At 43.4% G+C, this 24,007-nt stretch overlaps 1 protein-coding gene and 1 non-coding gene across 2 annotated transcripts in view; one reads left to right on the forward strand and one right to left on the reverse strand.

Annotated features, from left to right (window-relative positions):
• Positions 1–24,007, forward strand: part of IGF2BP3 (insulin like growth factor 2 mRNA binding protein 3) — a 153,884-nt gene that overhangs the window by 1,302 nt on the left and 128,575 nt on the right. Inside the window, exon 2 of the mRNA XM_010353052.2 lies at positions 643–703. Within this exon, the coding sequence (XP_010351354.1) occupies positions 643–703 (61 nt within the window). The remainder of the gene's footprint in view (positions 1–642; positions 704–24,007) is intronic.
• Positions 19,932–19,996, reverse strand: LOC115898459. Its single transcript, XR_004058190.1, has one exon. It is a non-coding gene; the product is annotated as a U7 small nuclear RNA (small nuclear RNA).

The following is a 24,007-nucleotide window of genomic DNA, read 5'->3' on the forward strand; positions in this document are numbered from 1 at the left end:
CGGGGGAAGGCTGCGCTGGGGTCCCCATGGGAGCCCCGTGCTTTTCGGCTTCCCTTTTAATCAACTCAGACGTGGTGCGGGCGCCTCGCAGTCCTTCGCTCTTGGTTCAGCCTGAGCCGAGCTGCGCCTCTGCCAGTTCTCCCGTTCTGGGTCTCCCCTGCCGTCCCCGACCCTTTCCCGCCACTCCCTGTCCTCCCCAAGCCCACTGCTGAGTGTTCCCGGCGGGTCTGGGCTGAAGCAGAGGGCAGGGCCAGGGCGCCCCTTCCTGAAGAAAGCCAGGGGAACCCCCTGCCCGAGTCTGTCCTGTGGAGCGTGTCCAGGGCGGTGAGAAGATGGGTCGTGTCCCTCTTGCGGGCTTCGTGTTGGTGGCCCCCAGGGGTGGGTGGGGAGGCTTGGGGACTGGACTGATACCCAAGTAGTGGGCCCATCAGCGGACCCTGCTCCTCAACCATCTGCGAGTTAAATGCCCACGCCGCCCGAGGGGGTCGGCTTCTCCCTCCGTCTGGAGCCGCGTCTGGGTCTCGGGGACCCTTCGGGGGCCTCAGGAGGCCATTTGTGTCGCCAGTTGGGCTGTGCGGGTCTTTCGGGCAGGGAGAGCCGCTAAACTCGGCCGACCGTCTCTCACTTCTTGTGTGTCCGCAGGTAAAATAGAACTGCACGGGAAACCCATAGAAGTTGAGCACTCGGTCCCAAAAAGGCAAAGGTGAGCTGCTGCTTCTGTTTCCCCCGATTCTGTTCTCACTCCGTTATTGGGTGGAGAGACTCAGCTGAGAACTTCTTGTCCTTTGGTGCTTACCCGGCTGCCGTGTGGCGTGTTCTGGTCTTTTCCCCTTGCTTTTAAGTTTGTGGAGGGGGTGTGTGTGTGTTGATGATGCTGGGTAGGAATTGAAAGCTTGTCTGTGGCCTCTGCCGCGGGATTATGGTTATTGGTTACAAAATCTCTCGGAAGCTCACAGCTGAATGTCCTCGGTCAGAGCGGGTCAAATTGCTCCTACGGGAAATGGGTCGCAACAAGCAGTTTCGGGGGGTAGTCTGCAGGACCTGGGAAGCAGCGGATGATTCCCCTACCCCTCCAGGAGCAAGAGAGGCGAAAGCAGCTGCGGACACGCGGGGGGCGCGCCTTTCTGTCCGGGTTTGGGAGGCCGTGGGCGCGGCCGACTGGAGGGGAATTTGCCTCTGCCCTGTGAGCTCGCCCGGGATATTGGAACGCGTGCGTAAACGCCGGGGCCTCTCCGGCCCCGAAGTGCCTTTTAGTCACTCCAAAGTTCTACAGGTTCTTGCAGTCAGCACCTTTGCCTTCCCGCTTTCCACCCCACTCCTCCTGGGTGCATTTTTGCTTACAACCACCAAAAGAATGAAGACAGGAAGATTTTGTGCTACTTAAGGAGGGGGATTTCTCGTCTCCGAGATCATGTGTGTAGTATGTCCCTTTACAGAATGTTTGCAGATTGTTTTAGCCTCTGAAGCATTTTGGAGACATGGCTCTTTCCCTTTTTCTTTTTCTTATGAAGCCCTTTGGAGCAGTGGAGACTCCTTTCCTTTCGCTAGAGCCGGCCAGATTCCTGCTCTATTTTTTTGTTTTGTTTTATTTTTTAAAACCTTCAGCCAACTCACACCATAGGTTCCGGCTCTAACTCCAGTTGGAAAGGCACTGCTGCCTCCCAGTCGCACCGGGGTGGGCCTCTGAGCCTTTCTGGGTTTTGCAAGATGGGGTTAGGGTTTCTGCCTGCCCCTCTCCCATCCTCCCAACTCCCAACCTGAGCCAAACAATAAGCTGAAAGTTAATTTAAATCAGGACTGCGTGTATCTGGTTAGATATTGGTGAGAGTGTGTGTGCTGGAGAGCAGGAGAGTTTGCTATGCATTTCACTGGTGCTGTGCAGAAATAGATGGCTACAAAACATGTCATCTATATGCCTGTGTAGATTCCAGCTCTCTTCCCAGGCAAAGCATTTTCACAAATCTTGTTTCTAAAGATGAGTTGGTTTGGATTTTTCTTGTTCTCATGCTTAAATTTCATTAAGATAATTGAAAGGGATTTGAGTGACCGGATAGATTGTTCTAATTGCGAAGTTTGGTAGGGGTCACATTACTTTCATATAAATTGAGCTTGGTTTAACAAGAATTGAAAATCGAGGGAGAATTTATATTCCCCTAAAAAGAAGCTTAAAGCCATAGCCTGAATTAGTTAGGGAAAAAACATAAGCACATTTTGCGAATTCTAGTTGTTATTATGTTTGGTCAGTGTGTCTTAATTTTGTTAAAATGTTGAATAAATAAGCAAATGGTTGTGCCTCAAGTACTGGCATTTTAACTTTTGGGAGTTTCTAAATTTAAAAATTAAATGTTTTGGATTTTTACAATTCATTAAGCTACATGTAAATACAGATGACTGTGCCTTCACCTGCTGCTTTTCTTTTGCTGATGGGAATTTCTCCCCAGGTGTAGGGGATTAATTTAAAAACATTACCTGGTAATAACTGCCTGTTTTATTCCTAAAGGCTTTTGCTTAGTCCAAAAGCATATATATACTTAGTTACTTGTTACTTTATAATAAACAGGAGTTCCTCTTTAGGAAAGCACATAAGATAAGGTGTCACCAGTGACAGCAAGTATTTATCAATGTATCTTCAGTTTATTAATAATGTAGATTAAATTTTTAAGTTAATTTTTCACTAGCATTAAAATGCTCAGGATTTTAAGTGATACAGTACTATCTTACTAACGAAGTAAACAGGGATGAGAACACTGGAGATTTCTTTTACTGATAGAGCAGTCATGTTCCTTGCTTGTGTTGAAATGTCTTAAAAGTAGAGCTTTTGGCCGGGCGCCGTGGCTCATGCCTGTAATCCCAGCACTTTGGGAGGCCGAGGTGGGTGGATTGCCTGAGGTCAGGAGTTCGAGACCAACCTGGTCAACATGGTGAAAACCCCATCTCTACTAAAAATACAAAAATTAGCCGGACGTGGTAGGGGGTGCCTATAATCCCACCCAGCTACTCGGGAGGCTGAGGCAGGAGAATTGCTTGAACCGGGGAGGTGGAGGTTGCAGTGAGCCATCATGCCACTTCACTCCAGCCTGAGCAAGAGTGAAACTCCACCTCAAAAAAAAAAAAAAAAAAACTTTTTTTCTCTGCCCCTGGAAATCTATGTTACAATTATTTTAACTGACCCTTGGAGCTGTGATGCAGTTTCTCATATCTGGACTATTCCACCATTTTCATAGGCTCTGGAAGCAGGCAGAGAAGGCATCAGGGTGACAACATGCCCAGCACCTAAGGGAAGGTCAAGAGGTTGTACTGACTGATGGGGGTTGCTCTGATAGTTGAATGCCACAAACCAATCCTTGCCAAGCCTGCTAGACTTGAGGGTGGAGTTCTTTCTGCTTAGCAGTCATTTCATTCCATCCCATCATCATGTGGGCATCTGAGGCAGGCACACCCACATGTGCACCAGTGACCTTTATACTTGATATACAAGGCATGTCAGGAACCTGGTGCTGGAGAATGCACGCTGAGATGGATGAATGGGCTTGCGCTGACTAAATAGGGGAGCAGGCCCAGGAGGTGATTGGAGGCTTGGCAGGCTGATCTAGCTTTGACTTCCAGTGGAGCTTGGCGGGGGGACCCTTTCAGGGAGGAGTAAGGTTGAATTTGGTTCAGACCAAGCTTAGCTCCCAATTACTGAGGTCTCAAGGGAATGTGGAAGGAATGTGGCTTTTCTGCATTCAGATACCCCTCAGTTGGGGAAGATTATAGCAGTTACTTTACAGACATTGAAGTCTCCTGCATCTGGACTAAAGAGAAGATTGCACTGAATATCTGTGATAGTGTTGCACTTTCTATTCTAAATGTAAAAGCCATAGAACATGAAGACTTTGGCTCCGAAGTATAGGCTCAACTTTTTTCCCTCCACCTTGGAGGTAAGGGTGGGTATGGAAAATAGTTGGTACTTGGAAATGTTGTAGCTGAGTTTGGTTGGAAGAGCTGCTGGTATCCTGTGGGGCCTTGTTTGTGCCCCTATGTGATTATGTAAATAGCACTGATGTCCTTTTTTGTTATGTTGTGGGCTGTTGGGCATGGGAGAGGGAAGAGGAAAATTGCTGACACTGGGGAACTGAGAGGATGGTGGTTTTAGTTCAATTTCCTTGACTTTTTTAAATTATGAAAATAATTTTTCATATGTTCAGTTTTTCAGAACCTAACCTTTTTGTTGTTGCTGCTTCCTATGTGATGAAGAACCTAAGCATATTTTTATGAAACTTCCTCACGATTTAGCTGTTGGCATTGTTTAGGATTTTGTGTAGCAACAAATACATTTGAAGAAAGGAGGAAAAAAATAGGATATTATAGTTAATGTTTTTCTAGGCAGGATCCTTTATTTCTTTCTTCCTTTTAGGGTAGGATTTTTTTTCCCCCCTCAGAGTCTCACTCTGTTGCCCAGGCTGGAGTGCAGTGGCATGATCTCAGCTCACTGCAACCTCTGCCTCCCAGGTTCAAGTGATCCTCCTGCCTCAGCCCTGCTAGTAGTTGGGATTACAGGCACGCGCCTTCATGCCCGGCTAACTTAGGGTAAGATCTTTTATTTATTTATTTATTTTTTTTTTTGAGACGGAGTCTTGCTCTGTCGCCAGGGCTGGAGTGCAGTGGCCGGACCTCAGCTCACTGCAAGCTCCGCCTCCTGGGTTTACGCCATTCTCCTGCCTCAGCCTCCGAAGTAGCTGGGACTACAGGCGCCCGCCACCTCGCCCGGCTAGTTTTTTTTTTGTATTTTTAGTAGAGACGGGGTTTCACCATGTTAGCCAGGATGGTCTCGATCTCCTGACCTCGTGATCCACCCGTCTCGGCCTCCCAAAGTGCTGGGATTACAGGCTTGAGCCACCGCGCCCGGCCAAGATCTTTTAAAACGGACTATGGTGCCTAAGCTCAAACGTTCTTTTTTGTTTGTTTACTTAAAAAAAAAACAGTGATGGTTGCCCAACACTATAAATGTATTTAACACCATTTAATTGTACTCTTAAAAGTGATTAAGATGGTAAATTTTATGTGTTTTTACCACAGTAAAATCGGGGGAAAATGCAAAAAAGAAAGTGAAGAACTTATTTCCATATTAGTCTTGTGTTTAACATGTAAATTGGGTAGAACTTATAAAAGTCATTGGGGTTTTAAATGTATCTTACTTTAAGTGGCTATTTAAAAGCTAGTGTTGCATTTTAATAGGTGTTAAGGATAGAATAGGCTAGTGTCAGGACCAGCAACGTGCCTATTAGCCAGGGCACATGACCCTTCAATGCTGCCACCGACTTCAAAGTCTTAGGACAATAAAAGCTGTTTTTAATATAGAACATCTAAACACAGGTATGAATAGCAGTGGTACTCCTTCCTTATCAGTGTGTGGCTCAGGTGAATCTTGTGATTCGGGAAAGTTTCTCACACATGGAGAGACTTGAGGTTCTGAATGTTAGGAAGCTTTCTTGGCTGGTTAAATAATTATAAACTGGGTTATCTTTGGAGTGCTCAGTTTAAGATCAGTGTGGGATTGCCTAAGTGGTTGTAGCTGAAAAGATTTTTTTCCTGATTTCATATTTTCTCAAAACAAATTGAGAGAGTTTGAAAGATTTCTTACTTTGGTTTTAATAAGAGTTTTTAAAAAAAATTAGATGCGGCTGGGCGTTGTGGCTCAAGCCTGTAATCCCAGCACTTTGGGAGGCCGAGACGGGCGGATCATGAGGTCAGGAGATTGAGACCATCCTGGCTAACACGGTGAAACCCCGTCTCTACTAAAAACTACAAAAAAAAAAAAAAAAACTAGCCGGGCGTGGTGGCAGGCGCCTGTAGTCCCAGCTACTCGGGAGGCTGAGGCAGGAGAATGGCGTGAACCTGGGAGGCGGAGCTTGCAATGAGCTGAGATCTGGCCACTGCACTCCAGCCTGGGTGACAGAGCGAGACTCCATCTCAAAAAAAAAAAAAAAAAAAAAAAAAATTAGATGCATCTACTGTGTAGCTGTCCGCAGTAACCCTGAGGAAGATGTTATGGAAACATGACATGTGCCTGGAGCCAGTGGAAATTGAGAATCTTGGCTTCTGTTTCTGGCTTTCCCTTTGATTTGTGTGATCAGTTACATTCTCTGTTCAGGCCAGATGCCATTATGATAAACTACAAGGGGCATATAGTATTTTGTTCTGAGGTTTTGCCATTGTGCTCAAAATAAATAGGTTATCAGCTAAGGCTTAAAAATATCTTTTGGAATTAGAGAGATCTGGGGTTTTTCCTGTAAGGAGCTTGACTTAAAATTTTTTTTCTGTAGCTCTGTTGTTTCTGCCTGTGTACCTCTTTCATGCAGTCAGCAAGGGGGAAATGATCTTTGCCATGCTTTGAAACTCCTATGAGCGACACCAGTTTAGTTAATGTGTGGTTATAGGATTGGGATTTTGTGTTAAAGTGAAGCTGTCGAACTGCCTTCATGTATTTGAAGTGACTCCATTATAATTGTTTTTAGCAGCATCCAGGCAGCAACTTTTCTAGCAATAACTAATTTTTGGAAGGTGTGAGTTAGCCATTCAGTAACTCTGGCGGTTGGTTTGGTCTGGGAGGAAGGAGAGGCGGAAAGACGAGATGGTTAGCTGTGCTATTCTTAGCTGAGTTTCCTTTATCGACTGTTGCCTCTGATTCAGGCTTCCAGTGTCATAAGACAGGAGGTGGCAGTGTGGTAGCAATGACCAAGGGGTAGGATTGGTATTCTTAGTTAAGATCTCAGCCCCATAATTCTGATGTTACAAATTGGCTTGGACTGCCAGGATTTTGCTTGAAGGCTGGTGGCAAGCATCCGTAGTTTTGAGTGTTCCATTAAAATTAAGGGTGTAATTTATCATGGTTTGAAATTGCTGTTTGGCAAGTATTCAGTATTGGTAAATAAACACAGTTATAAATATTGACATATTATGTGAATTTTATTGCCCTGAAGGGGAATACATAAACTATAGATATTTTAGAGAATTATCCTGAGACCACTTAACTTGATTAGGAAATAGTTTAAAGTTATTGTAGAACTATTCTTGGGCCAGGTGCGATGGCTCAGGCTTGTAATCTCAGCACTTTGGAAGGCCGAGGTGGGCGGATCACGAGGTCAGGAGATCGAGACCATTGTGGGTAACACGGTGAAACCCCGTCTGTACTAAAAATACAAAAAACTTAGCCGGGAGTGGTGGCGGGTGCCTGTAATTCCAGCTACTCAGGTGGCTGAGGCAGGAGAATGGCTTGAACCCGGGAGGTGGAGCTTGCAGTGAGCCGAGATCGCGCCACTGCACTCCAGCCTGGGTGACAGAGCGAGACTCTGTCTCAAAAAAAAAAAAAAAAAGAAATATTCTTAGAGGAATCTATTGAACTATAAGCTGAAAGGAGCCTAGTCTTTAGAATGTCTGGCATTATTGCATTATCATTAGTTGTTTAGGAAGCTGATTCTCTTGTGGTCATGGTATATCAGTTATCTGTTGCTGCATAAACAAACCACCCCAAAACTTAGTGGCTCAGAACAATTTATTCTTTCTCATTCTGTGGCTGTTAGGTGGTGGTTTCTGATCCACATGTATCACTCAGGTCCCTTACTAAACTGGGCTAAAAGGACCAGGGAAACTTTGCTGATGTAACTGGCCGTCTTTGTAACCTTTCTCCAAATGGTATCTTATTGTTCAGAAGAAGCTGGAGTTTTTTTTTTTTCCTGGCACAGTTGACTAATTTTACCCTAAGTGAAAATGGAAACTGCTAGCCTTCTTAAAGGCTGGGCTCAGAATTGGCACATTACTTCTGTCCCATTCTATTGATTAAGGCAAGTCATCAGGCCAGCTCAGATTCAGGGGAGATATGGAAATAAACTCCATCTTTAGTTGGTAGAGTGGCATGCATGTACCAAGAGGGAGGAATTGATGGTGGCTATCTTTGTATGTCATCTTCCACAAATTGAAGGAAGAGTGGAGTAGTGTGGTTTCAAAATGCTTGGAACAGAAAATACCTGAAAATTGCATTTAGCACTGTTGTAATATTCTGGCAGGAGATGATGTTATTAGCTTTGGAGGTAATGAGTGGTAGTTATTCTCTGTATAGCCATAAGGAACAGCCAACAGGATTTGCTGTTGGCTGATGGATTAGCTGAGGTGTATGAGAAACGTGAAGAATGACAAGATTGTTTTTTGGCCAGAGCAACTGGGTGGAAGATGGTGCCATTTACCAAAATGGAGAATATTGGGAGAGGAGCAGATTATTGGGTAGAAAACAGGAACTTTGGTTTTGATACGGTGTTTCTAATACTTACTAGAAATTTAAGTGAAGAAAGTTAGTAGGCAGATATATCAATTTGGAGCACGGGGGGAGATAGGACATAGAAGTGACATTTGGGGACTTCATTAGCTTGTGGCATTTGAAACCATGGAATTGGACACGATCATCAAGGGACTGAGCCTATGGCTCTAGGATGAAGGAGAGACCAGCAAAGGAGGGTGAGGAAGGACAGTTGAGTAGAAGAAAGCAAGCAGGGCAAACTGTTTCTAGAAGATAAATGAAGAAAGCCTGTGGAGAAGGAGGGTGTAATCAGCTGTGTAGAATACCACTGAGTGATGTAGATGAATGAATAAGTGAGTGGGGGTGGTGGTAAATCTCGGCCTTCTGGCTCTGCTGTAAATAGAAGGAGAAAGATTTACAAATTTTGGAGCAACCTAGGACATAACCTTTCTTTCAGAATTCATTTATTCAATTTTTGTTCATTAGTTTTTTATTTATTTATTTTCTTGAGACAGAGTCTTGCTCTGTTGCCAGGCTGGAGTGCAGTGGTGTGATCTTGGCTCACTGCAACCTCTGCCTCCCGGGTTCAAGAGATTCTCCTGCTGCAGCCTCCTGAGTAGCTGGGACTACAGGTGTGTGCCACCATGCCCAGTTGATTTTTATAGTTTTTAGTAGAGACGGGTTTTACCATGTTGGCCAGAATGGTCTTGAACCCTGACCTCAGGTGATCTGCCTGTCTTGGCCTCCCAAAGTGCTGGCATTACAGGCGTGAGCCAGCGCACCTGGCATTTTCTTTGTTTCTAGAAATATCTGAGTATGTATCTGTTAGAGATGTAAGAATCTCCTTAGTAGATCCTCTGACTCAATGGACAAGGCTTGTTTGTGACAAATGACAATTGATCTATTCTTTTTTTTTGAGATGGAGTTTCACTCTTGTCGCCCAGGCTGGAGTGCAGTGGCAATCTTGGCTCACTTGCAGCCTCTGCCTCCTGACTTAGATTCTCCTGCCTCAGCCTCCTGAGTAGCTGGGATTACAGGCACCCGCCACTACGCCTGGCTGATTTTTTTGTATATTTAGTAGAGACACGGTTTCACCATGTTAGCCAGGTTGGTCTCAAACTCGTGACCTCAGGTAATCTGCTCACCTCAGCCTCCCAAAGTGCTGGGATTACAGATGTGAGCCACCGTGCCTGGCCAGTTGATCTACTCTTGTACTTTTTAACATTTCTGGTGAGTGTGAGCTCACTTTTTTTTTGTTTTTTTTGAGATAGGGTCTCGCTCTGTTGCCCAGGCTGGAGTACAGTGATCACAGGTGTAGACTACAGGCACCTATAGGCACATACCACCTCGCCTGGCTAATTTTTTTTTTTAGTTTTTAGTAGAGACAAGGTCTTGCTGTGTTATTCAAGTTAGTCTTGAACTCCTTGGCTCAAGCAGTCCTCCCACTTCGGCCTCCCAAAGTGCTGGGATTACAGATGAGAACCACTGTGCCTGGCCTTCACTTTCTTACAAAGTCATTCTGCTTTCTTATTAACATAACATTGGGGAAATTGTCTGAACCTATCTTAGGTTCCAAAAGAGTGTAGACCAAGTTCAGTTCTTCTTCTTTTTTTTTTTTTTTTGATTCAGAGTCTTACTCTATTGCCCAGGCTGAAGTACAATGGTACGATCTCAGCTCACTGCAACCTCCTCCTCCCAGGTTCAAGTGATTCTCCTGCCTCAGCCTCCTGAGTAGCTGGGATTACAGGCGCACACTACCATACTCGGCTAATTTTTTTATTTTTAGTAGAGATGGGGTTTCACCATGTTGGCCAGGCTGGTCTCAAACTCCTGACCTTGTGATTTGCCTGCCTTGGCCTCCCAAAGTGCTGGAATTACACGCGTGAGTCTCTGCATCTAGCCCCAAGTCCAGTTCTTCTATGTGGTGGACTAAATGCGTGATTTGACAAGCAGAGGTTGAAACTCTTGGCCAAAACGTTTATGGATATGAGCCAGGTTTAAAATACCTTTATCATGATTATTTTAGGACACTAGCATAAATTAAGTATTCCTTCCATTTTGTTCATAAAACTTTTGCTAAAAGAAATACAAGAAATCTTTTGGGAGGAACTAAATTCCTTCATTTTTACACTAAAAAAAAAGTGGTCCTTGGCAAAGTAGCATGCTTCTCCAATTATGAATCCTGTCTTGTGACCAAAACCATTAATCAAAAATTGGGTGATATGTTAAGATCAGTTGATTTTGAGATAGGTGACTTGTTCTGAATAACTCCTTTCGAGACTTTCCTGCTGTCTATGCAAGTCTTTTGATCAATAGAGTACTACTTCCAGGATGTATTTAAATATTATAAGAAAGGAAAACTTATAAAAATGAAATAGCACCATAGATGCTTTACCAAAGGATTCTCCATAGAACCCTGGGAGAATCTGCCTGCCCGAGGCCCTCCAGATAATCACGGGAACCCATTACCAGGTGCTACAACTCTGCCTGACTTCATCCCTCCCATTTAAGTTGTCCACATACTCACATACTCAAAGTAGCTTGCACAGGAGCCCAATCATGTTTGCAGTGGCAAGTCAGAGCAGAGATGTCCTATTTCTTGCCTTCTCTTAAGTACGGAAATCTTGTTTGCCTTTTTTGAAGGGTTGATTTATCTTCTTTCTTTAGGAAAAAGACTAGTATACAGGTAGTCTGCTCTCTGGGGCTTATTATAGAATAAAAACATTTGGATATCCTGTTTTAAGACAGAAAAATGAGACTTTTTTTTGGTTTCAATGTGTTTTTTAGTAGCTTCATCATAATATAAGTGGATTGCGGAGAAGTTGGAGAGGGACCTAAGGATAGAAGGTTAGGACAAGAGGGCATAGAGAGGTAGATGTCACGGCTTTGTCTCAGGAGGCTGATTGTGGTTCCTGGGGATGTGTACTTAGATTGCAAGAGGTAGAGGTATCTGGAGTGGAGTCTACGGTGTCTGTCTGTCTCAGCTTGTTATCAAGTTTGGTATAACCCTGACTTGCAGAAAAAAATGTCTTGAATGTCAGATACTGCTGAGGATCAGGAGAGTAGGAAGGAGAAACTGTGCTGAAACCTTGCGATGAGGAGACTGGTTGCTTGCCATATGTGTCCTTGTTGAACCAAGGGAAAAGCCAGGAGGATGTGGGATATGAGGTCTGGATCTGGGCTTGTTTTGTGGGATATGAGGTCTAGATCTGGGCTTGATTTCCAGCTCCACTTACTAAATGTATGATGTAGTTTGAGGATGAGGAATTTGAGGTCTTGGGAGGTTAGAATGGAAGTGATGCTTCATAGGATCCTGTTGGACAATGTGTGTAAAGGATGCATACAACATCACCCAGTAGTCATTCCAATGGAAGCCGCTGTATTTTTATCCTTGAGATTCAGATGGGGAAGCTGGATGGATATAGATTAGATTTGACGGTGATTAACAGAAACATGGAAGATCTTTGTTCTCTTTTGGGATGTGGACTCTTAATAATCTGTGGGTGGTGTGTTTTTAATTTACATTGAGCATGTATTACCTTTTTTGTTCAGATACAACATAGATACAACAGACTGTATAAATATTAAACAGATTGATAATTTTTACATATGTGCACATTCAGATTAATTCAAAATACATAAAATGTAAAAAATGTTTTTCAGTCCTCACTCTCTCTAGTAGTTCCCAGGGCTTACTTACCACTGGTTGTATATTTTCTAGAAGCTCTATGCACGTGTCCACAAACATCTTTGAATATAATAATGAAATCATGCTGTTTACAATTTTTGCTTTTACTAAATAATGTATCCTGAAGAATCTTCAATGTAGGTACAAATAGTTCTTTTTTAACCAACAGATGCATTGTTCAGCATAGGTGTGCAATAATTTAGCTGTCCTTTCCATAGTAACTTTATTCAAGTGTACTTACGTGTATGCCATCAGACTTCTGGTTGAGAAGTTTGTACTTTTTTTTTTTTTTTTTTTTTTTGAGACAGAGTCTTGGTCACGCCCAGGCTGGAGTACAGTGGTGCGATCTCTGTTCACTGAAACCTCCGCCTGCCGGGTTCAAGGGATTCTCATACTTCAGCCTCCTGAGCAGCTGGGATTACAGGTGTGTGCCACCACGCCCAGCTAATTTTTATATTTTTTTGGTAGAGACGGAGTTTTGCCATGTTGGCCAGGCTGGTCTCGAACTCCTGACCTCAAGTGATCCTCCTGCCTTAGCCTCCCAAAGTGTTAGAATTACCTGAGTGAGCCACCATGCCCAGCCCCTGGTTGAGAATTTTTATAACATAAATTCTTAAACTGGGAATTGTTATGTCAAAATATGTGGACATTTAAATTTGAAAGCGCTCTGTAAAACCTAAAACTAAATTTCGGGGTTTTTTTCTTTCTTTTTTTTTTTTTTGGGACGAATCTTGCTTTGTCCCCTGGGCTGGAGTGCAGTGGCGTGATCTTGGCTCACTGCAACCTCTGCCTCCCGGGTTCAAGGGATTCTCCTGCCTCAACCTCCCAAGTAGCTGCGACTACAGGCATGTGCCACTAGACCCAGCTAATTTTTGTATTTTTAGTAGAGACGGGGTTTTTCACCATGTTGGTTGGCCAGGATGGTCTCGATCTTTTGACCTCATGATCTCCCCGCCTTGGCCTCCCAAAGTGCTGGGATTAAGGGCATGAGCCACTGTGCCTGGCCCCAAAACTAAATTTCTTATGTTGTCATGATTAGTTATAATTTTGACAACAAAGAGCTTCTTTCAATGAAGTATGCAGTGAGACCGTTTGATTAAGAACTGTCTCATCAAACATGGAGGACTATATAATTGTAGGAACACACTCTTCTATCATGGATATGCTAACTCTGAGAAGTCTGCCCATTTCATTTGTGCCCCTTGTATATAAAAATTAAGTAAAAAGCTGTAAAGATGAAATTCTGATACCTTATAGCTAAGATGTCTAGTACTCATGCTCTCCCGTACTTAGCACCTTAAATTTTGCATCCTACCTCAGAAACTAACAGTAGTTTCTTGTGGAGGAAACTTCAAGAAGGTCCACATTTTGAGGTGGAATTTGATTAAGAATTAGTTTCCAAAAGAAGGTGCTACTCAGCTTTTGGTCCTAGCAGGGCAGATAATGAAAGAATCTAGTTAAGAGAACCTGTGGTAATAGTGGTTAAAAAACAATAACAAAAAAAGCTGGTTGAAAAGTGACTGAGCTCTCCCCAGATGTGGTTTTCTTTTTTTCAGCTGGTTTTGCAAAAAATGGAGAAGCTCTTGCTTTTTCTTTGAAGAGTTAAGTGCGGTTGAAATTTTTAGTTTCTATATTTCTTGTGTGCTAGTTTACCTATTTTTGCTTTTTTTCAGTTTCAGAAATGACTTAATTCCTTACGTAAATTTTTAGTTTAACAAGCATAGATTAAGTGCCTGTGCTCATAGTTGATTCTATGCTAGGTTTCAGGGGCTAGAAAGAAGAGTAAGACCCTGCCGGGCGCAGTGGCTCACACTTCTAATCCCAGCATTTTGGGAGGCCGAGGCGGATGGATCACGAGGTCAGGAGATCTAGACCATCCTGGCTAATACAGTGAAACGCTGTCTCTACTAAAAATACAAAAAATTAGCCGAGCGTTGTGGCGGGCGCCTGTAGTCCCAGCTACTCAGGAGGTTGAGGCAGGAGAATGGCTCCAATCCGGGAGGTGGAGCTTGCCGTGAAATGAGATCGTGTCACTGCACTCCAGCCTGGGCAACAGAGGGAGACTCCGTCTCAAAAAAAAAAAAAAAAAAAAAAAAAAAGATTAAGACCCTTGTCCTGAAGAAAGACATGGAGTACAGTGGCTTTCACTTTGTTCTGTCTAAATTCCTGGGTGACATTCTTTTTATTTTCCAGTAGTAATTGGTGGCTCACTGTGGTAGTGATCCTAAAGGTGGATTAAAATCTCTGCAGTAAAGAGAAGTTGTGAATGTCGTACGTAGGGTATATGTGAGATGCCCCAGAAATATATGAGGAGGGGGCATTATTAGGCTTAGCCTGTTACCAATGAGGAATACATTCAGAGAGGGATGTGGAAATAGGCAGAGGCTAATAACCATGTGCACCCAGGAGGGAAGAGGCAGAAGGGACAGCAGGAGCCACGTCATGTAAGTGTGAAACATCCTGGGGTGTGTGTGGGAACTACAAGCTGTTTGAGATTAAAGAGGCTGGAGTGTGAGGCAGGATAGTGATTGAGTCTGAGCGAAGAGGGCAGCTAGAGCAGCCTGGGTGCATGATGGAGTGACTGCATTGTTCTCATTCTTGATGTGTTTAACTTAAGGAGCTAAGTGGTTGTTGTTGTTGTTGTTGTTGTTGTTGTTTTAACTTAAGGAGCTAAGTGGTTGTTGTTGTTGTTGTTGTTTTTTTTTTCTTAAGACAGAGTCTCGCGCTGTCACCCAGACTGTAGTGCAGTGGCGCGATCTCGGCTCACTGCAAGCTCCGCCTCCCGGGTTTACGCCATTCTCCTGCCTCCCGGGTAGCTGGGACTACAGGCGCCTGCCACCTCGCCCAGCTAGGTTTTTGTTTTTGTTTTTGTTTTTGTTTTTTTTAGTAGAGATGGGGTTTCACTGTGTTAGCCAGAATGGTAAGTAGTTTAGTTCATGCCATTTAGCAAATGCTGATTTGGGATATCATGAAAGACCGATGCCCAGGTTAATTTTGGAAAACGCTCACCAGAGATCTTGTTGAATTTTTTTTTTTTTTTTTTTTTTTTTGCCTCTTCAGTACTTCATAAGCATGGGACTGGCTATGCTCCCAAAACATTTCATGGAATTCGCAGCTGTTCTTAGGGTATCCTCTGACAGGGTAATTAAGGCAAATTGTGATACAGGACTAGGAATCTTATAATAAGGTTGACTGAGCCCATATTATTATTATTATTTTTTTTTTTTTTGAGAGGGAGTCTCGCTCTGTCGCCCAGGCTGGAGTGCAATGGCGCGATCTCGGCTCACTGCAAACTCTGCCTCCTGGGTTCCCGCCATTCTCCTGCCTCAGCCTCCCGAGTAGCTGGAACTACAGGCGCCCGCCACCACGCCCGGCTAATTTTTTATATTTTTAGTAGAGACGGGGTTTCACCGTGTTAGTCAGGATGGTCTGGATCTCCTGACCTCGTGATCCGCCCGCCCCGGCCTCCCAAAGTGCTGGGATTTCAGGCGTGAGCCACCCCGCCCGGCCCATGTTATTTTTCTAAGGTTAGCTGTGGCGAGACAGTCATCAGTGGTGCTGGTTAAAGCTCCTAGTATTATATGATTTTTGTTAGAGACATCCCAAGTGATGTAATGAACTTTTGGAGAAAAATGTGATAGACGCTTCTGTGTGCACGTACTACTACCTAAACTTGGGGACAGCAGTACAGCACAGTGGTAGGGTGGGCCAGTGGCATCTTGCTTGGAGCTACACAGGCCTCAGCAGGAACCTTTGCTTAGCCCTGTGACCTTGTGCAAACTGATAAAACTCTGAGATTTCTGTTTTTAAAATCTGTAAATGAGGATAATAAAACCTATTGCAGAGGGTTATTGGGAATTAAATGATGATGTCTGTAAAGGACTTCTTGGATTATCTGATACTTAAGTGATATTGTCTCAGTAATAAGTTTGTGTATTTACCATGTGGCAGTGGAAAATGGGGGATGGATGTGCCTGTTCCTGTATGACCCCATGGTTTATGGTTTATGTTTCATGTATACAGAGACGTAGGAATGTTTCACATTTCTTTGCAAAATACGGGTTATGCACTGTGAATAAGTTAAGAATTGGTGTTTTATATCTAGGTGCATGGATCTTAGAATCCCTAAAATGTGTTTAGTTATGGAATTATCTTAAACAAGAGAGATCATACTTAAAGGAAATAATAGACCAGGAGATGAATTCCTTATTCCAAAGAGGTAGAAACAGTTTAAAAATGGACAAAGGATGAGAAGTGGCAGTTCAGAAGGGGATAGCTGAAAAGTCAATCTGTGTACAAAAAGATACCCAATCTAGGCTGGGGACAGTGGTTCATGCCTGTAATCCCAGCACTTGGGGAGGCCGAGGTGGGTGAATCGCTTGAGCTCAGGAGTTTGAGACCAGCCCAGGCAACATGGTGAAACACTGTCCCTACAAAAAATACAAAAATTAGCCAGGCATGGTGGTGCGTGCCTGTAGTCCCAGCTAACTGCGGGGCTGAGGCGGGGGAATGGCTTGAGCCCAGGTTTGTACCACTGCACTCCAGGCTGGGCAATAGTGAGATCTTATTTCAAAAAGCAACAACAAACAAACAAAATCCTAATCTAACTAGTTATTAGGGAAGTACCAACTATAATGCCATTTTCTGCGTATGAGGTTGAAAAAAATGAATAAGATTGGCAGTATCTGGTGTTGGCAAGGTTGTGGAGGCATGGCCACTCGTATAGCTAGAGAGTACATTGGCAAAGATTTCTTGGCACACTATTTGGCAGTATCTATTAGAACTTAAAATGAGAATACCTTTCAACTAAGTGACATGGAAGACAACCCAGTCCTCATGGCTTTGTGTCATCTGTAAGCACAGTTTTAATCAGCAATATTGTAAAAGAGCTCCATCCAAATCGCCAAGCAGGAATTGGTAAAAGTGGTCTCTAGTAGGTGAGAGTCCATAAAACACAGAATTCTTAGGTTGTACTATATTACACGTCACATTTTAACAGGTATTGTACAGATAATCTGAAACTGATACTATTGTCTACTTTTCAAGCAAAAAAGATCTCTGGCTCTAATTTTACTGTTTGGGACATTTTATAATTGCCTATCTTTGAGTTGTAGAAAGGAAATTTTTGTAAAGGAAGACAATACTAAGAGTCCTTCCTTTTTTCTTTTTGTTAAAAGTGCTTTAAGGACAGGGTGCTTGGCTCATGCTTGTAATTCCAGCACTTTGGGAGACCATCCTGTGTAAGACAGCAAGAACCCATGTTTACTTATTTTTGTTTGTTTGAGACAGTCTTGCTCTCACCCAGGCTTAAGTGCAGTGGCATGATCTCGGCTCACTGCAACCTTCTGCTCACTGCAACCTCCGCCTTCCGGGTAAGGGATTCTTGTGCCTCAGCCTCCCGAGTAGCTGGGATTACAGGCCGGTGCCACAATACCCAGCTAATTTTTGTATTTTTAGTAGAGACAGGGTTTCACCATGTTGACCAGGCTGGTCTTGAACTCCTGACGTCAAGTAATCTGCCCGCCTCAGCCTCCTAAAATGCTGGGTATACAGGCGTGAGCCACTGTGCCCGGTGAACCCATGGTATTTTTTTTTTAGATGTAGTCTAGCTCTGTCACCAGCCTGGAGTGCGGTGGCGTGATCTCGGCTCACTGCAACCTCTGCCTCTCAGGTTCAAGCGATTGTCCTGCCTCAGCCTCTGGAGTAGCTGGGACTACAGGCTTGTGCCACCATGCCTGGCTAATTTTTGTATTTTTGGTAGAGATGGGGTTTCACCATATTGACCAGGATGGTCTCAATCTCCTGACCTTGTTATCCACCCACCTCAGCCTCTGAAAGTGCTGGGATTACAGGTGTGAGCCACTGCGCTCACCCCCGCCCCCACCTTTTTTTTTTTGAGATGAGTCTCGCACTGTTGCCTGGGCTGGAGTGCAATGGCATGATCTCAGCTCACTGCAACCTCCACCTCCTGCGTTCAAGCAGTTCTCCCACCTCAGCCTCCCAAGTAGCTGGGATTACAGGTGCCCGCCACCACGACCAGCTAATTTTTTGTATTTTAAATAGAGATGGAGTTTCACCATGTTGGCCAGGCTGGTCTTGAACTCCTGACACTGTGATTCACCCACCTCAGCCTCCTAAAGTGTTAGGGATTACAGGCATGAGCCGCCATGCCTGGCGGAACCCATGTTTAAAAGGAAAGAATAAGCACTTTAAAATAATGTTGAACTATTTGTAACTTTGAGGCATGTTTAATGCCTTTCTCCATAACAGCAATTTCACTTGTAGTATTCTGTTACAAAGACATACTTGGCAAAAAGACATAAGTGTTTTTTCCATATTGTTTAATAGTTAAAAATAGGAAATAACCTAAATGGCCATCAAAAGAAAACATACCCTGTTCTGGCCTGGTTTGGTGGCTCACGCCTATAATCCCAGCACTTGGGGAGGCCAAGGCAGCTGGCTCACAAGATCAGAAGATGGAGACCATCCTGGCTAACACGGTGAAACCCCATCTCCACTAAAAATAAAAAATTAGCTGGGTGTGGTGGTGGGCACCTGTAGTACCAGCTACTTGGGAGCAAGAGAATGGTGTGGACCCAGGAGGTGGAGTTTGCAGTGAGCCGGTATCACGCCACTGTGCTCCAACCTTGGCGACAGTGTGAGACTCCGCCTCAAAAAACAAAACCAAAAAAAAGGAAAAAAGAAAACATACCCTATTCTAACCATATATTCCCTTTTTTTTTTTTTTCTTGCTGTGTCGCCCAGGCTGGAGTGTAGTGGTATAATCTTGGCTCACTGCAGCCTCTGCCTCCCGTGTTCAAGTGATTCTCCTGCCTCGGCCTCCTGAGTAACTGAGATTAAAGGCACCTGCCACCGTACCAGGCTAATTTTTGTATTTTTAGTAGGATGGGGTTTCACCATGTTGGCCAGGCTGGTCTCGAATTCCTGACCTCAAATGATCTGCCTGCCTTGGCCTCCCAAAGTGTTGTGATTACTGGCATGAGCCACTGCACCCAGCCCTAACAATATATTCTGTGGCGTATTTTGTAGCAGTTATAAGGAATGATAGAGGTTTGTTTTGTTTTGTTTTGTTTTGGAGATGGAGGTTAGCTATTGTTGCTCAAGCTGAAATTCAATGGTGCAATCTCGTCTCACTGCAGCCTCCACCTCCTGGGTTCAAGCGATTCTCCTGCCTCAGCCTCCTGGAATGATGGAGGTTTTATAATAAACCCATTACATGTTAACATAAAATTTTCAATTAAAAAACTTTTTTTGAGACAGAGTCTTGCTCTGTTGCCCAGGCTGGAGTGCAGTGATGCAATCTCAGCTCACTGCAGCCTCCGCCTTCTGGGTTCAAGTGATTCTCCTGCCTCAGCCTCCCGAGTAGCTGGGATTACAGGCGTGCGCCACCACGCCTGACTAGTTTTTGTACTTTTAGTGGAGACCGGGTTTCACCATGTTGGCCAAACTGTTCTTAAACCCCTGACCTCAAGTAATCTGCCCACCTCAGCCTCCCAAAGTACTGGGATTAGAGGCATGAGCCACCATGTCTGGCCCTAAAAAACTTAAGAGAACTGTTTTCATTTTTGTAAGTTTCTTTGTTTGGCCTAAGAGGCAACTGGGAACTCGTAACTACTACTGCATTCAGTTTGTTGTCCTGTATTGTTTTGATTGAAGCATATGAAGAAAATCCAGCCACATATGGATATGTAGTTAGAAAAGGAAGGAGTATAAATAATTACAGATATTCTTTGGTCCTACATCAAAATATGACAAGGGATAGTTTAAAAAAAAATTCCTTTTTTAATTTAAATTGAGACAGGATCTCACTATGTTGCATAGACTGGTCTTGAACCTCTGGGCTTCGAGTAAGTGATCATCGTGCCTCGGCCTCCCTGAAGTGTTGGGATTACAGGCGTGAGCCACTGCACCCAGCTACAAGTGGTAGGTTTTTTGCAGATGTGTGGGGGTGGGGGCTTACTGGTAAAGACCGGGAAACCACCTGCTGGACAGATTTTAAAAGAGCTGTAACACCAACTTAGTGGCGTTTTTTTAAAGGCTAGTTTCATTGTGGAATCTGAAATATCAGTGAATTTTTTTTGTACTTGTTACAAAAAAAAAAACACATTGATTCTCATACTTGGAAAGGATCTTTATCCATGAGGATTGGGAGGCTGTCAAAGCTCATTGGTAATAGATAGAAGCTTTTCAAAATACTAGTTTTTACTTTAAAGCTCAAATATTTAGTCATTTGGCAACAAATACTTAAGGAAAATAGTTTTACCTGAAGTGACAGACTCATTTTATTCCTTTTTGAGAAAATATCTGCCAGATACTCAAGCTTTTAAGTGACTACATTTTGCTTGTAGTTCCTTCAGGTAGAAATGGTGCTTAAGTGGTTCATCTTGCACCTCAAACAACTGCACAGTGCTTTTTGTGCAGACAACCGGGATAGGTAGCAGAAGTGCTTTATGCATACTTCCCTTTTCTTCATACAGATCATAAAAGGATGTATACTCAAGGGTTGAGATTAGGACATTTTTAAACAGTTTGCATAATTCTTCACTGCAAATGCCAGCGAAGAATACAGTGACACTAGTACAGTTCAGTGCCACTGTGTTGCTTCATGCTAAGGACCAGCAGCTTTACTAATCATTGCTTTCGCTCTATCAGTGCAAATACAACACAGCAGAAGAGGCAAATAACATCTTAGTGTTATTAGGAAAATAGTCTTAACTTCTTGGACTTCCTGAAAGTGTGTCAGGGATTCCTTATACCATACTTTGAGAATGGCTGCTCCACCCTAATGTGTGTGGTTTGAAATTAGATCAAGTGACTGGGTGTAATGGCTCATGCCTTTAATCCCAGAACTTTGGGAGGCTGAGGTGGCCACATCGATCACTTGAGGCCGGGAGTTCGAGACCAGTCTGGCCAATAGAGTTAAACCACCCCCGTCTCTACTAAAAATACAAAAAATGAGCCAGGTGTGGTAGTGCATGCCTGTGGTCCCAGCTACTTAGGAGGCTGAGGCACGAGAATCTCTTGAACCTGGGAGGCGGAGGTTTGCAGTGACCCAAGATTGCGCCACTGCATTCCAGCCAGGGTGACAGAGTGAGACTCTCTCTAAAAAAAAAGAAAAAAAAAAATGTATCATGTATATATATATACACACACACACACACATATATTCTTTTTTTTTTTCTTTTTTGAGATGGAGTCTCGCTCCGTCACCCAGGCTGGAGTGCAATGGCGCGATCTCGGCTCACTGCAAGCTCTGCCTCCTGGGTTCACACCATTCTCCTGCCTCAGCCTCCCGAGTAGCTGGGACTACAGGCAACCAGTAGCACGCCCAGCTAATCTTTTGTATGTTTAGTGGAGACGGAGTTTCACTGTGTTAGCCAGGATGGTTTGGATCTCCTGACCTCGTGATCCACCCGCCTTGGCCTCCCAAAGTGCTGGGATTACAGGCGTGAACCACCGCGCCTAATCTGTATCAGGTTTTCTTGAGAATATGTATTTACATCATAACAAGAGCAAGTGAGGATTTTATGCAATTTCATGGCATATTAGCCTCAATAGGGAAGTCAGTATGGGGAAAAAAAAAAGATAATCGGTATAGAGAAGCAAATGAAAAAATGTCAGAATTTCTAAATAAAAAGAAGAAAAATCTAAGTGTATGAAAGATAAAATATTGCCAGGTGTGATGTTTCAGTCTTGTAATCCCAGCACTTTGGGAAACTGCAGCCCTGAGGATTGCTTGAGCTCAGGAGTTCAAGACCAGGCTGGGTGGCTGGATGCAGTGGCTCACGCCTGTAATTCCAGCACTTTGGGAGGCCAAAGTGGGCAGATCACTTGAGGTCAGGAGTTCAAGACCAGCCTGGCCAACATGGTGAAACCCCATCTCTACTAAAAATACAAAAAAATTAGCCGGGTGTGGTGTTGTGTGCCTGTGGTCCCAGCTACTCAGGGAGGCTGAGGCACGAGAATCGTTTGAACGTAGGAGGTGGAGGCTGTACTGAGCCGAGATCAGGTCACTGCACTCCAGCCTGGGTGATAGAATGAGACTCCACCTCAGGAAACAAAACAAAAAAATCCAGCCTGGGCAACATAGTGAGACCCCATTTCTGCAAAAAATAAAAAATTAGCCAAGTGTGATGGTGCGTGCCTGTAGTCCCAGCTACTTGGGAGGCTGAGGTGGGAGGATTGCTTGAGCCTAGTGAGCCGCAGTGAGCTGTGATTATGCTACTGCCCTCCAGCCTGGGCAACAGAGTGAGACCCTGTCTCTAAAATATATTTTTAAAAAGATAAAGCATTTAGAATAAATAGTTAAGGACTGCTGAAAACAAATAGACATGAGTAGGATGAATCTATTTTTAGATAGATTCTAAAATCTGAAAAACCACATCACCATGCGGTTTCACCATGTTGGGCAGGCTGGTCTTGAACTCCTGACCTCAAGTGATCCTCCTGCCTCAGCCTCCCAAAGTGCTAGGATTACAGGTGTGAGCTACCATGCCTGGCACCAGGTGAGGCATTTTTGATGGAATTCCTCAGAAGTGATACTGCTTTCAGTGCACCTCATCTAGAGGCATATAGTGCTTATTGATTTTTGTTCCAGTAGTGGTGGTAACTTTGACCAATTGGTTGAGTAGTGTCTGCCAGGTTTCTTCAGGATAAAGTTACTTTTTTTCCTTTCTAATAAGAACTTTGTGGGGAGATATTTTGAGACAATGTAAAGATTATGTCTCTCATAATACTTTCACTAATTTTAGCACCCATTGATGATTCTTGTCAGCAGCTGTTACTGCTACTATAGTGGCTGTCAAATGGTGGTGGCTTTCTACTTCTGTTTTTTCTACATTTATTATTTATTTTTTATTTTGTTCAAGACAGAGTCTTGCTCTGTCGCCCAGGAAGCAGTGCAGTGGTGCCATCTTGGCTCACTGCCACCTCTGCCTCCTGGGCTCAAGTGATCCTCCTGCCTCCCGAATAGCTGGGATTACAGGTGCCTGCCACCATGCCTGGCTAAATTTTTGTATTTTTAGTAGAGATGAGGTTTCGTCATGTTGACCAGGCTGGTCTCAAACTCCTGACTTCAGGTAATCCACCCACCTTGGTCTCCCAAAGTGCTGGGATTACACATGTGAGCCACCACGCTGGGCGTCTACACTTATTATGTGGAATAAACTTTACTTTCCCCAATTTACTTTATTTTAATATTAGACTCATGGAATCTTACTGCATAGATTATAACATGTTACAGTTGTTATTTTATTGCTCGGACTGTGGAAATGAGGTTTTTCAAAGGCAAGTGTATTAACATGGTGGTGGTATTCTGAAGGCAATGATTCAGCACAGATGGAAAGATGATTATGACCATCTAATGTCCAAAGATTATGATCATCTAATTTCAAAGATGAAATCTTTCTTGTGCTTCATTTTATTTTTTCTTTTAATTTGTTTTGTGCTTCATTTTAGACGAGCAGCTTTATACTTATTACAGACTTATCTACCTAAATGTAATAAATCTAATACTTTCTGGGGATATCTTACAACTAGTGAAAGTAAGGTCTTTTTTTGTATACATGATGCATTGCCTTAAATTCAGATACTGCCCTCTACTTAAACATAACTATTATATGTTGTATATGTCATTTATGGTAATTGTTAATTACCTGCAGGTTATTTTTTCCATACCGGTCTAACTTTAGCTCATGATCATGCATTTTTCCCCAGTCTCTTGCATTTTGATGTGCTATCTATAACAATATTGGTAAAGCATTGTTATACCCTTCTTCAGCGTTCCTATCTATTCTTAGGTCTCTTGATGAATAATGTACATACTGAAACAAATCTAATGGAATCTTAAGCTGTTTTCCGTATACAAAAAACACTCACAGGAACTAAGTAAAAGCAGTTTTACTTAGTTATACTAAGTAATACTATACACTGTATACAAAACACCCACAGGAACTAAGTAAAAGTAGTTTTTTCTAAATTAATTAAAAAGCTTGGAAGGTTTTAGAAAAATACTGCACATGACAAAA

Source organism: Rhinopithecus roxellana, chromosome 6, assembly GCF_007565055.1.
Source record: "Rhinopithecus roxellana isolate Shanxi Qingling chromosome 6, ASM756505v1, whole genome shotgun sequence".
Taxonomy (NCBI): Eukaryota; Metazoa; Chordata; class Mammalia; order Primates; family Cercopithecidae; genus Rhinopithecus; species Rhinopithecus roxellana.